Here is a 15199-nt window from a genome sequence, read left to right as displayed (position 1 = left end):
ATACTAAAACTCTAAACATTTGTGAATCTCTACTTTCACTTTCTGTTCTTGTGCTTTCCCTTTTTGACTTTGATCTTGTTTTATGTTTTGGGTTTTGCCGCTTGGTTTCTTGTTTTGACTTTTTCTTGATATTCTGACTCTTAATTCTTTTCCCAGTACTAAGTACTCATTCTGTTTGTGCCGCTCAATTTCCTGACAGTACAAAAGGACGTTCGAATTTGGTTATCCTGTGGGCAGATTTAAAGACCCAGGATTCTAGACTGTTAACCAAGTGCACAGTTAGGGGCTGAGTCTGGAGTGAGGAGGTCAGTGGCAGGGAAAAAGAGCTCAGGGGCTATATATATATATATATATATATATATATATATATATATATATATATATATATATATACACATTTTTCACTTAGGGGTTGTTATGGTGTATAAAATCTGTACATTTTGGTTTAATTTTCAATTATATTTTGTTCAAGACAAGACAACAGATGAACTACATTTAGGACAAATCAAGGCATATCCTCTTCCCTTACACCTCACTTTTATAACAGTTGTTCACAGCATAGTGCTAAAATGGTTTTACAGCCTGGGAAAGGATGCTGAGCCATGTCTCAGGCTAGATTATTATATGGACGGACATCTGGGACAACAACTTGGTTTACAGCCTGGGAAAGACGAACATGAGGCAATATCAAAAACCTTTATTATCTGGGAAAAGACAGATTAAAGAGTTTGAGCAAAATTCATCAATCATATTGACAGCCAGCCAATCAGGTGTATGTGTTGTGAAACCACGGCATGACATTTCATAATAAATATGCCTCATTTGAAAGCAACATCAGAAGAAGAAAGTAGGGGAGGAGAAGAAGAGGAGGAGGAACGGACAAAGACGTTATTGGTCATCAGAAAAGCATCATGAACATCGATTGCTAAATCAAACGCCTCTCTGGGACATTCATCCTTGTCATCTGTAACTTTTTCATAAGCTTTTTCTAATGACTATATTCAGACTTTCCTATCAGTACCTATTTTCTATTATTCTTTGTTCCACTGGTATTAATATTATTCTTTTAACTTTCTATGCTTTGTCTTAATGTCTAGAGTGACTGAAGTAATAAGTTAGATTTCTTTGAGCACCTGGAGCAGCCGGACATTTGCCATTATTTCTGTGTGCGAGGTTTATTTTAGCTGCGAGTGAAGAGCTCCACTCAATAGTTGGAACAGTTCAAAAAGAAGGTATTCTTGGCTGATAAATGGCCTATAGTCAAGAGTGCTGAGTCTTTGTATGTTTACATGTATTCTTGTAGACCAAAAGTAATATTTAGGTCTGAGATATCACTAAAACATTGTATGTTGTTCGTGCCGATAATAAGTAAGTCTCTTGAAGTGCTGAGTGACAGGCTGTGTTATTCCTAAAGCACTTGTGTGGTTTAAAGTGCTAAAGGTTAATCAGCGTGTGTGTGTCACTCACGGGGCACTGTTGTGGTTAGGGTCTGTGTGTATGCGTATAGCTATGTACAGTATGTGTGTGTTCATCTTAAAGTGCAACAGTACACCAATCCGATAACGAACTTGACGAGAACACTTACCCTTGAAGAAACAGGTAAAGGGTAAGTAGTGGGAAATACTACGATAATACAGGGATGTACTCACTTTTGTTGCCGGCGGTTTAGACTTTAATGGCTGTGTGTGGAGTTAATTTTGAGGGGACAGCAAATTTACACTGTTATACAAGCTGTACACGGACTACATTACATCGTATCAAAGTGTCAAATCTTCAGTGTTGTCCCATGAAAAGATACAATAAAATATTTACAAAAATATGAGGGGTGTACTCACGTTTGTGAGATATTGTATATATGAAGAAGACGAAAAGCCACTCCATTTTATAGTCAAGCACGTCCTCTACTAGGAAAGCCCAGAGGAGCAGGATTTTGCTTCTTTTGACGTTTAGTCTATACTTTCACATCGTCCTCTATAAATGCGTTTTGACTTTTAAATAAACATGCTTTCCAGATGTGAAGAGACCTGACACTCCACCGTTACACTGAGAACTCTACGGAAATCTCTGCCCATTTCCCCAGCTCACCCTTTTCCATGACAGGCTCATGGACAGCAGATACAAAATGAACATTACATTTTTTTTTTACATAATAACTCATAATAATTTGTCATTAATACAAACCAAATATTCACTTAATGTTACTTAATACTCATCTTTTAATTTTACACCAATGAAAAATAAAATACGAACAGTTAACATTTTTTCCTTTTATTTCCCATCAGCACACTATTTTTTTTTTTTATCTTTATCATACTGCTTAGGTTAACACATCTTCGTCTGCAGTAAGTGTAACAGTTTCACTTTCAATTCATAAATAAGCTCTAGCTATTTTAAAATAAAACATTTGGTAAACAGACCTTTTTTGGTTTCCTAAAAATCCAAGTAAAGCCATCCATCCATAAATATAACACAGCAACTTTTACAGTTATGGAGCATTACTGTATCACAATTTCAGAAGCTGCAAATTTGACTGTGATGTCTAACAATCATTAGTATTTTAGTTACTAATACGGTTCAAATTTTCATTTTTGCAATTTCTTAAAAACCGTTATATGTATAGACTCCTAAGAAAATAAGCCAACAGAGTAAATTGAGGTTTATAGGGTTATTGTTGTCATGTGTTCAGAGTGCAGTGAAATTCTCACAGCTTGAAAATACTTCTCATCCCAATTTGGATGATGCCGGAAACCATTTATAAGGGCCTCTCTAATGGCAACCAGGGAATCTGGAACATGGTGTAGCAAAGTCACGAGCACTTAAGGAAAGCTGGCCGACGAGGCAAGAGAAAGAGAAGGAGCAGAGGAAAGAAGAAGACTACTATTTGGGGGACCAGTGAAGCCTTAAATAAGGTGTCAGTCAGTAAGACCACAACCTTGTGTCGTCAGGATCACAAACAGCAGAGCTGTGTGTATTCACAAACTATTTCTCCATTTCTATTATATCTTCTTGATTGCACCTCAATTGCCTCTATAAAAACATTTATTGGAACGCTGGCCTTGACATCAGTCAAGGGCACCTTTGTAGATCACAGCATCTTAAAAGTTAAATCATGCTGGACAGGACACACAACAGAAGTCATTGTTACAAAGCCTGGACCCCCAGGAGGTCATAGTGAAGGAGAAAATTATAAAACTGAGTGCCATTATGAATGACATTATGAACAGTTTCTATGTTGTGATGTGCTGGGCTGGTAACATCACTTCAAGAGAGGCCCACTAAATCAACAGACTAACTAAAATGGCAGAATAACTTATGGGAAGCACTCTGAACACCCAGGAGGTTTTAGTGAAGGAGAGACTTAAGACAATTAAAACAAGTGCCATTATGAACAATACTGCACATCCCGTCTCTTGACACACTAACACTGTGAGGACAGTCAGCCATCAAATTATACAGCAGACGTGTGTCAAGAAACGTGACTGGGGGCTCCTTTATACCAACAGTAATATGCCTGCATAATATCTCACTGTAACTGGGACTGTCATGTCAGCATTTTTCAATTTTCTTGCTTTATAGTCATTCTGGTGTGCGTTCAGACCAAAGTGTGTGTATGTATATTTAATTACTTACTTATCTACCTATTTACATACTTATTTATTTAAAGCACTTCTATAAAAATCCAGATTTCCCTCTGGGGACAAATAAAGTTCTATCTAAAGACAATTTAACAAAGATGGCTGTGTGTTCTCTATAGAATTAAAAAAGAGCTCAAATTACAGAAAAAGAGAATCAAACTATTTTAAATTAAGTCACAATGTTTAGCAGATATGCTAAAAGTATTTATTAGGTCACATACTGAATGTGCCAAAAATGAATGGTGATAAATTATAAAGGAGCAGTCCATGTTTTCAATTAAGCCTGCTGTGCCAGATACTGCCTTCCAAAACGAAAAAAAACCCTGTTGCCTATTTTCCACAAAAAGTATAAGTACTGTACAGTAAATAATGATCATATTTAAAGCTAAACAAGTTAAAGTTATGTTATGTTTTCTTTGATTAAGTAATTTAAAATTCAATAAGATCCACATAATAATAAATTGGTAAACAGGTTCAGACAGAATTTACTAGTGTCATCTATCAAAAAAATCAAATGTTATTTGTTTGTTTCCTGCGGAAGCCGAGAGAGGACGTGCAATATTATTATTTTTTTTAAATTGTTTCCTCGTGATAACGGACTACTTTTATCGAGATCTCGATTAAAACAAAAGATCTTGTTTTCTCGAAATTATGAAATAATTGTATCTAACATTTCATGTTTAGCTTATTGAAGCCACGTCCTGTTTGAAATGGCAGAAGAGCAGAAGTGTATTGATCAGCGTGTCACATTTTTGTTCAATCAGGGGCTCACGCAGGCTGAAATATGTTTATGCCTTAGTTTAGAAAATAATAATGTTAGTGTCTGTCATTTAAGTAGACGGTTAGCAAGGTTTCAGTTGTATAGGCGTCACAATCTAAGCGAGCCTGATGCCAGGAGCAAAGGTTAAGTTTGTTTTCTTGAGATTGCGATAAAATTATTCCGTTATCTTGAGGAGACAATTTTAAAAAATAACGATATTGCATGTCCTCTCTCAGCTTCCGTAGTTTCCAACTATATTATAAATAATAATTTATGTCACCTCCTTGGCAGTTTTCACATTTTCTTGCTATACATTATTGAATCCCAGTGGTTCTGGTAAATGCTTTATGTGCCTGTCTTCCCCGCTTATTTGTTTGTTCTTTTATATATGTATATGAATATATACACATGTGCTTGCATCCATTTTTTTGCACATCTTTTTTAACTGAGCTATTCTACAGCTGTTTAACATTTATGTTGTTTAATTTATGTTAATTCTGCATGATTTTCTTTTCTGTCAAAAGCAGCACCAAAGCTGCCAAGCTAAATTCCTGTGTATTGCATACTGGTGAGTAAAATTGATCCTGATTCTAATTTAATTTGGCTTTTTTGACATTCATCAACAGAAAAAGGACTCTTTAATGTCAAAGTGATAACAAATCTCTGCAAAGATGTCTAAATTAATTACTAATGTTTTAAATAATGGATTACGAACGTTTCCACCCCTTTGATACAACACCCCTCAATGATCACTGGTGCAGCTAATCGGTTTTAGATGTCACAGAATTGAAAGTTAAACGGAGATCACCTGTCTAGGCTTTAAATTTACTGCAGTCTAAATGTACCTACTCTAGAAGGTCTCACTTGTGGTGAGTTAGTATGGTGGTCTAATCTACAAAATAAGGACAAAAAGAGCACTTCAAGCAACTCCACAAAAAGGTGATTGAAAACTCCAGGGTTGGAGACAAGAAAACACCCAATTCATTGAATTTGTCTGGAGTGCAGTTAAACAACAATGAAGGAATGGAAAGAGTCAGCTGTAAATCCACCTTAGGCAAGCTTACCACAAAAACAGAGTGATCACGCAAGATGACGAATAGCGAGGAACGACAACGAGAGACCTATGAGAAATCTGAAGGAATTACAAGCCACAGTGGGTCTGATTGGACAGACTGTGCAGACAATTGTGCCATAGCTACACAGGAACAGCCTAAAACCAACATAAATGTCCTGGAGTGGCAGAGTCAGAGTCCAGATCTCGATCCAGAATCTGTGACTGTGCTTGTAAAAGGCTGTTCACTCACAAGCCTCGTGCACCGTGACAGAGCTTGAGCAGTTTTACAAAGAAGAATGGGGGAGGAATGGCTGTGTCCAGATGTGCAAAGCTGAGAGGGAGCTGTGCATTCAGACTCAAGGCTGTCATGGCTGCCAAAGGTGCATCTGCTAAACACTGGCTTGAAGGGGGTGAGTACTTAGGAGGTAAATTGTTTTATGTTTGTAGTTAATTTGGACTTTTTTGCAGATATCCATTTTCAAAAGAGTACTTTTCTGTTGATCAATGCAAAAAAAAAAAAAAAAAAAGCAAAATTAAATCTAACATTCAATGTCGCAAAACAACATAATGTGAAAACCTCTAAGAGGATGAATATTTTTATAAAGTCTGTACATGTATTTGTTTTATTGTAGACTGTCCTGGACCAATGACAGTTTAAATGTTTGAAATATATGATTTATTTCACGAATGTAGACTTACGTTCAGCAAATATTTGCAGCTTCTGGTTATTTCTGCAATACTGAGAATGCAATTTTTTGCAACCATATTTTCCAGAATAATAAATAAATGAATAAATAGCAATAAAGTATTCAACGTGACTTACAAAGACAAGGCATATTCATTGTGTACAGGGTGGAAACATGGCTACATTACAAAACTTTTAAAATGTTATTTGACTCGTCTTCCTACTCACCTGCTTTTAGCAAAGTCATGGCTGTGGTGAGCTGCAGCACTTGAGCCTTGGCAAGGACTGGCAGAAGGTATTGTCTTTTCTAAACAAGTAGTACCATACTCCATATACCTCACTTCAGTTAATAATCAACATTACAGTACATCTTTGGGCTGCTGAAGGAAACAAACATGAAAAAAACAAGAACATGCAACTGAAGCCGCTCCAGGCAGGTAACGAATTACTCTTTGTGCTGTGTGCATATTTACCCAGATCTCTCTATTATAAAAGAAATAATTGAGATGAGACTATTGCCAAGAGATTTGTTCAAGTCCCACCCTCCTCTCAACCATTTATGGTTAACGGCCCTCGCCCACAGTCCTCTCATTAATGTGAATGCTTTTGTCAAACACAGTTCCTGCGCTCTTAGCTCTTATAAATTTTTACGTTTTCCTCACTTTAAGTTCCCAATAAAAGACTTATTATGTCCAAATCTTATTGAAGAATTTCATCCTGAAGGGTTATCAACAGAAGAAATGAGTACACAGGCAATCCTATCACCGAAAAACAATGAAGTCAAACGAATTAATGCGAAAATTGTCAGTTACACGGAAAATTGGTTAAATGCGTATTAATAGACTATGCTGAAACAGTTGGTGGTGATGGTGTGAAAAATGAAAACATCAGCATACAATATACAGTAATCCCTCCTCCATCGCGGGGGTTGCGTTCCAGAGCCACCCGCGAAATAAGAAAATCTGCGAAGTAGAAACCATATGTTTATATGGTTATTTTTATATTGTCATGCTTGGGTCACAGATTTGCGCAGAAACACAGGAGGTTGTAGAGAGACAGGAACGTTATTCAAACACTGCAAACAAACATTTGTCTCTTTTTCAAAAGTTTAAACTGTGCTCCATGACAAGACAAAGATGACAGTTCCGTCTCACAATTAAAAGAATGCAAACATATCTTCCTCTTCAAAGGAGTGCAAGTCAGGAGCAGATAATGTCAGAGAGATAGAGAAAAGCAAACAAATCAATAGGGCTGTTTGGCTTTTAAATATGCGAAGCACCGCGGCACAAAGCTGTTGAAGGCAGCAGCTCACACCCCCTCTTGTCAGGAGCAGAGAGAGAGGGAGTGAGAGACAGAGAAAAACAAACAAGCAAAAATCAATACGTGCCCTTCGAGATTTTAAGTATGTGAAGCACCGTGCAGCATGTCACTTCAGGAAGCAGCTGCACAGAAGGTAGCAACGTGAAGATAATCTTTCAGCATTTTTAGACGAGCGTCCGTATCGTCTAGGTGTGCGAACAGCCCCCCTGCTCAATCCCCCTACGTCAGGATCAGAGAAAGTCAGCGCAAGAGAGAGAGAGAAAAGTAAGTTGGGTAGCTTCTCAGCCATCTGCCAATAGTGTCCCTTGTATGAAATCAACTGGGCAAACCAACTGAGGAAGCATGTACCAGAAATTAAAAGACCCATTGTCCGCAGAAATCCGCGAACCAGCAAAAAATCTGCGATATATATTTAAATATGCTTACATATAAAATCCGCGATGGAGTGAAGCCGCGAAAGGCGAAGCGCGATATAACGAGGGATTACTGTAATGAAGAATATCTACAACCGTTAACACCGTCCAGTCTTCCACTACACGAATTATTGTTTAAAGAAGAATGTATTGCAATGTTATTGCATAATTTATATATGAGTGATGGGCTATGCAATAGGACAAGATTAGTTGTATTCAAAATTGGTCGAACAATTTTGAAATGTAAAATTTTAACAGGCGACAAGAAAGGTAATGTTCCAACATTAGACACCAAAGGAGATCTTGATATGCCATTCGTATTAAAACGTTTACAGTTTCCCATTACAATAGCTTTTGCTATGACAACAAATCACAGGGACAGAGATTCGGTTTATTTATTAGAGAGAAAGAAACGATATTCACTCATGGGCAGTTATACGTTGCGTTGTCATGATGTAAGTCCAAACATGGAATCTAAATTCAATGCGATACTGACGAAAAGTTAATTCCAAATATTGTTTTTACTGAAGTTTTTACAGTAAAAGTGTAAGTTTAAAAAGTTTGTTTGTGTTAATTTCAAAGCCAAACAGAACAAAAACCTATAACGTGACGAATACCACTAACGCAACATGAAACATAAGTTTCTTTCAATTTATTATGGTTTACTATTTTTCACTATGGTTAATTACTCACTGTAATGTAAAATAGTTCTATTATGCATATGTAACAATTCCCATGAAAATAACAATCTGTTCAAATTGTACAAACGCTTCCCCATACATGAGCGGCAGATCCGTGAAGTGGCTAGCGTATATCGCCCGCCCGGGGATTGGCGAGCAAAGTGAGCAGCGGGCAGAGCCCCCTCGTAAACTATATAAAAATAATTTATAACCGAATCGGACATATCAAGATACGCTGCCTAAAACAAATGTCATGTCTTTGTAAGTTTACGCTCGTCAAAAGAAACCCCAAGAAAAATGGCTGAACACTGCCACTACCTCACACACTATTCAAGCAATGCACGCCGTACACTGTCTCCTAAACCCTGAAAATGAACATTTTTTTTTAAAAGTCAGCATCTAGTGTGAAGGTGGTGTCCATTGCACCCGACATCACCCCAAGTCTCTGATACTCTGCAACCCGCTTTTCAAAGAAGTTGGTTTTTCCTTCAAGAGAAATGGACTCCATAAAGTCAAAAGGATTTTCAGATTTGAAGAATTTTGAGAATCCTAGGTCTGTTAATAGACGATCAGCCACAAATTCTATATACTGCTTCATCAAAGTGCAATTCATTCCAATGAGATTCACGGGCAATGACTGAGTGAGAAACTCCTGTTCAATACTAACAGCACTTAAAAGGATGTTTTTTACTCGTTCCTCTGATGGTTTGTTGGCAATATTTTTAAACATTAAGCAGGCAAAGTTGCAGTGGAGGCCCTCGTCTCTGCTAATGAGCTCATTAGAGAACGTAAGCCCAGGCATTAATCCTCTTTTTTTCAGCCAATATATCGCAGCAAAAGAACCAGAGAAGAAGATCCCTTCTACTGCTGCAAATGCTACTATCCGCTCCCCGAAAGTTGAGTGTTTGTCAGAGACCCACTGAAGTGCCCAGTCAGCTTTCTTTTTCACACACGGCATAGTCTCAATGGCATTAAACAGAAATTCCCTCTCCTTCAGATCTCTGATATACGTGTCTATCAGAAGGCTGTACATTTCGGAGTGTACATTTTCTATGAGGATCTGAAATCCATAGAAACATCGAGCTTCAGGGACCTGCACCTCCTGACTGAACCTGGAAACCAGATTCTCATTAACAATTCCATCACTAGCAGCAAAGAAGGCCAAAATATGAGAAATAAAATATTTCTCCTCCGGTTTTAATCTGTCCCAGTGGGCAAGGTCTTTTGATAAATCGACCTCTTCGACGGTCCAAAAAGATGCCTGGGCTTGTTTGTACATTTTCCAAATATCTGGGTACTGGATGGGGAATATTACAAAACGGCGTGGGTTTTCTTTAAGTAAAGGTTCCTCTGCCGCTTCGGATGTCTCTTGTTTTGTAACAAAACCATTCTCACTTGGTTTACCTCCTAAATGCAGATGGGGTGCTTCCATGACTACCTGCCCTGCTTTAGAAGTACAGTGCGAGGGCTTGGAACGTTAAAAGCAACTTTGTCTTCCTCTTCAGTGCAAACAAATCTTCATTTTGATCTGTAGAGAGAGGAAAACTGTTAGGGCTCAGGGTTTCTGGCATAGTCTGCATTCAGAAGACACAATGAAATGGGAATACGCAGGACACTGATTGAGTCTCTCTCACACTAGACAGACAGATACTTTATTAATCCCCAAGGGGAAATTCACATACTCCAGCAGCAGCATACTAATAAAAACAATACTGAGTATTACAACAATGAGCTGTACTGAGGTTCTGACTGCATATATATTTTGAATATGCAGCAGAACATCTGAGCTACTTTTAAGCTTTTTAGCAGCAGGACATTGAGTTTTTTCCTTTTGCAACTCAACGCTGACACAGCCCTAGTCTATACCGCATAAACATCATTTGATCACATAGCATTCTAAAACTCACATAATCCCATTCAGGGTCTTGGAGGTCTGGAGCCTACTCCAAAAGCAGGAACCAACCCTTGACGGAGGGTCAGTACATCACAAAGCCAACTCGCACAAACACAAACTCACTTTCTGGCCAGCTACAATTAACTAAAAACATACTTTCTTGTCATATGGGGTATAATCCAAATACACACGGGGTGAACATGCAAACTTTACATGGATAGTGAGTGACAGGCTTCAAACTCCAATGTCTGGCTAAGGTAACCACTGCGACATCACCACTTATATGGCCTCTGATGCAACTTACCAAATTACACAATACAAGCACAAACAGGAAATACCTGGCAGTCATTCAACAATGGAATTCATTCACAGCCGACATCAAGTAAGAGATGTACAAGTAGGTCACATCCCTATTCAGGTGTTTTTATACTTTATATTTTATTTCAGGTAACTCCATGACCTGAAGTACAGTGCATCCAGAAAGTATTCACAGCGCATCACTTTTTCTACATTTTGTTATGTTTACAGCCTTATTCCAAAATGGATTCAATTCATTTTTTTCCTCAGAATTCTACACACAACACCCCAAAATGACAACGTGAAAAAAGTTTACATGAGGTTTTTGCAAATGTATTAATTTCTAACTCCCCGAATGCCTGGTGTGCCACACCACACTGCTTCTTGATAGCCATGAAGTCCTGATTCAGTCAAAGCAATGGTGTGGTGGTGGTCCTCCATTAAATTCCAATCGAGCTGTCCCGATACTATATGGCTGTTTGGGGTGCAAGCCACATCCCCGCCAAATACAACATATGTCAATACGACATGCTATACATATGTAAAATTAATAAGGATAAACTGGTTTTCTAATGTTGTTGTCATAATGTACTGTATCATATCATACAATATTATGATACTGCATATGTATAGCATGTCTTATTGACATATGTTGTATTGGGGGGGTGTGGCTTGCACCCCAGACTATGTCTACACTCTTCGGGATTAATAAAGTTTCTATGTACATCACGAAAAGCAAAGGACTCGGGTGAGATCGGCTCAGCTCACAGGGTTCCGACCACTGTTCGTGTTTCATCATACACTGACGCCATCGCAAACACTAATCATTAATCTACACCAAACCTTCTCGAGGCTCACCTCGCCATATTTTTCATCAAACGGCCGAATTGCAAATGGATGCTGCAGCTTTTTCCCTTTCGCCTAATGATTCATTTGCCTAACAACAAAGATTGCACCAATTGCTCACTTCCCAGGCATGAAACCAAACTGCCAGGGATACAGGAATCGAACTCGGAAGGTAGTCTTCAATCACCGATTTCTTCACGACATTTTAATTCCAATACGAATTCAGAAATCGCTGGGCTCTTAAACGTGCATGCCATTTTCTAAGGTTAAAAACACTCACTCGGCGAATATCGCAATAAACTGTTCTTTGAGTCAGTACCTGTTTCCTATAGTTCTTTCGAAATCTGAGCAATTATGAGGTGAAACATTAGGTGCGTCCCCCACGAGCAGCTATAGTTAGAGCACAGATTTCAGCTTACACATGAAACGACCGGTACATTACCATTACCTTGTGTAACAATCGTGAACACTTCTTCCGTCGCTTTCTATGACGTCATAAAAGCCGGTAAAATTTCCTCGGTACGGAGAGACTGATGGGTCAAACCTGTCAAGTAGGTGTGTCATATTTCACTGACGTGTTGAATTCGGAGGAGGATTAAGTGGCTGGTGTTAACTTCACTGTTAAAGCGCAGATTATAATGCCGATGTTGTAATTTCATTTGTTTTTAAGAATGAAAAAAGTTGGTTTTTTTTTCTCTCTAAAATACCATTTGGGATTACCTATATATCAATTCTGGGAATTAACTAATTTTTGTAAACGAGTATTATAGTAAAGGAATTTACTTTCAGATTTATAAATGAGCAAATTAATTATATTCTTATCGAGAATATATAAATGCCCCTAATAGTCTATTTTTTAACCAAAAGCCTTTTAAATTATGCACTATTTTCATTGCATTTATGCTAATATATTTAAAATTCTGGAAAAAAAAATGATTTCCTCTAATAATGGAATTCAATCCACAGTCCAAAAACATTCAGGTTTGGTCGATTGGCAATTCTAAATTGGCCCTAGTGTGTGCTTGGTGTGTGGGTGTGTTTGTGTGTGTCCTGTGGTGGGTTGGCACCCTGCCCGGGATTGGTTCCCTGCCTTGTGCCCTGTGTTGGCTGGGATTGGCTCCAGCAGACCCCCGTGACCCTGTGTTCGGAATCAACGGGTTGTAAAATGGATGGATGGATGGATGGATGGACATTGCAGAAGCAGTAATCGTCTTTTAAGAAACATATTAAAGCCTTCTGTTTTTAATGTCCTCAGTAAATTAAACCAAACAACACAGTACACAAATGGAAGGCAGCTTTCTGTTACCCTTCTAATGTATTATTTAATAATGTATTATTTTATCTCTGAAATGTAATTTTTACCAGAGGGAAAGCAACATTCAAGCCTTCATACCGATGTCTGTCTAATTATAATTCTGAAAGAACATTAAGATGGTACATTTTACACTCTTTGCTTTATTAGGTAAGTAGTGAACCAAATTACTCTCTACTGTATATATACAATTCCAAGCCTAAAAGTGCAACAATTTTATGTGACGTCTTTATGTCACGTTTTTTGTCACGCTTTAAATCTGGCTTATTTTAAAACCTACATATATATGTTTGGTATCATTCTTTTCAGAATTTATCAAACTTTAACGTGATGTTGTTAGATTTTCAGATTCTTATTCCATTTTTAAATTATTAACTAAAAAATATCAAGAACTCATGTCCCGTGAGACGAGACTTTGTGCCAAGAGATTTAACCACGCCCGGGACCGGAAATAAAAGACAAAGAGTAGGACAGCTGCTGTACTGGCTTTTAAATGTTCGAAGCACCGCGCGAGATGATGATCACGTGACATGGCAGCAGCAGCAGCTGATCGAGCAAAGAGGAGGTAAAAAAAACTATTTGTTTCCCATTATGTCAACGTTTAAGAAGGAGTTTCGGAGGAACAACCGTGTCTCATTGGGGTGCGTTCAGCCCCCCTCTTCACAGCATGAGCAGCAGAGACACTAAGTGGCTGGTGCATAGCAGAGGTGCCAGGGTTTGGGTGTTGGCAAGCAAAGTGAGCAGGGGGGAACCCCCTAGTAAAAGTATAAATGTCAAAACATCAGACATTGTATAGATCTGTTTTGGACCAATCTTGAATTGACAGAAGCTTATTTATCCACATTTTATTTCTTTCTCTTTGTTATTTTTTTGGCTGTAAGATGTTCATTAAATTTTGTGGGTGCACATGTTATTACTAGTATTGCAATGGAGACATCATTGAGTAGTAGTGTTGTTAAAGTTGATTGTGCCATCAAAGGTTTTAATTGTACATACAGTATATCAGAGTTATGGAGCATTGTACCATCTCTGCATTTTCACAAGATCTTGGAGAAAATAAGTCATGAATCTGAAAGATGGCTGCCAAAACATCATGACTGGTAGAGCAACGATGAGTATGCAAAACCAAGCACTTATGGCAGCGGGGGTGATTCATATTAAGACCTGCACATGTCCAGAGCCACTGACATTTACCAATGTGTCCTCCAGCCCTGCATCTAATCTGATGAGTCCATAGATGCCAGGGAACAGCTCTCAGGAATCCAAAGAAACTAATGTCTTAAATATTACCAATTGTGATTCATCTCGCTCTCTTTCAAACTCCTTATTTCAATCTGTCTACTATATAATAAGGAGCTAAGGTCTGTGTGTCCAGTCCCTCAGATCAATCTGATTGGTCAGTTTTGCTTTTTTGTGATTGGTCAGTTTGCCTTTTGTAACATGTTCGAAACAGGAAGTCAATCAATCAACTTTATTTAACATGCAGAATCACCAGGCAGCATGGTCCCAATACACTGTACAAATTAGAAGAATATAATTATATTTTACTATGTTTGCATTTCTCAGTTATTTCTATCTCTTACCAAGAGGCTGACACACACTTGTGTCCATATATTCAAGCTTTGATGTTGCTGGAAGATTAGGCAAGCTGGGTTAGTTTCCTTTGACAAAATGTATAACGTGTAAATCGAAAAGTAGTGCAGTCAATGTAAAATTATACTTGTGTTTAGTTTGATGCTGTCTATCATAATCGCCAAAAATGTTTCGGGAAGCAAAATGTGTTGAAAAATGTGTTTTCAAGTTGTATTGTACTTACCTTAAACTACAAATTAAAAGATTACTATTGTTTTTATGTTTTGTCATTGTCAGGTCCCAGGATGATCCTATTCCTCTTTATACTTTCTATTATTAACAAAATGCCTCAAACCCATACCCTAACCACTCTGTGAGGGGTGTCTGCTGCCATACTTCAATATTCCCCCATTTCATTTACATCTACAGGGTGAGTTAATGAAGTACCACATTTCTCATGGTCATTGTGCGAGGTAGAGGCAGTCGAGTAGGTTGGCATGGGGGGTCCTTTGATAGGCGATCCCTTGTAGTTTTCAGTCGGCAACATGCCTTGGTCCGGTGTGCACCCTGCTTTCACTGTCAAAGTGTTCTTCAAAAACTCTGAATCCATCATCACTATACACTACAATAGTCGAGTGGCCTTCTTGTTTGCCTGATCTCGCTCCGTGTGATTTCTTCTTGTGGGGCTATCTCAAGTTGAACGGTATACACACACCAATCTCAAAACCTTG

General features: G+C 38.1%; 1 protein-coding gene across 3 annotated transcripts in view; it reads right to left on the bottom strand.

Moving 5' to 3' along the window:
* Nucleotides 1-12077, bottom strand: part of LOC114661946 (ribonucleoside-diphosphate reductase subunit M2 B-like) — a 135566-nt gene extending 123489 nt beyond the window's left edge. Inside the window, exons 1-2 of one of the 3 annotated variants that reach the window (XM_028815206.2) lie at nt 12033-12077; nt 2253-10075 (exon numbers count right to left, since the gene is read on the bottom strand). In XM_028815206.2, coding sequence (XP_028671039.1) covers nt 8933-9979 — 1047 coding nt within the window. In that variant the 5' untranslated portion in view covers nt 9980-10075; nt 12033-12077 and the 3' untranslated portion in view covers nt 2253-8932. The other 2 variants (XM_028815207.2, XR_007936449.1) reach the window with 2 other exon arrangements.
* Between the last annotated feature and the right edge of the window lie 3122 nt (nt 12078-15199).

The sequence above is a fragment of the Erpetoichthys calabaricus genome, chromosome 12 (genome assembly GCF_900747795.2).
Source record: "Erpetoichthys calabaricus chromosome 12, fErpCal1.3, whole genome shotgun sequence".
NCBI lineage: Eukaryota > Metazoa > Chordata > Cladistia > Polypteriformes > Polypteridae > Erpetoichthys > Erpetoichthys calabaricus.
Note: the sequence above shows the minus strand (reverse complement) of the source record. Positions and strands in the feature narration are given on the sequence as shown.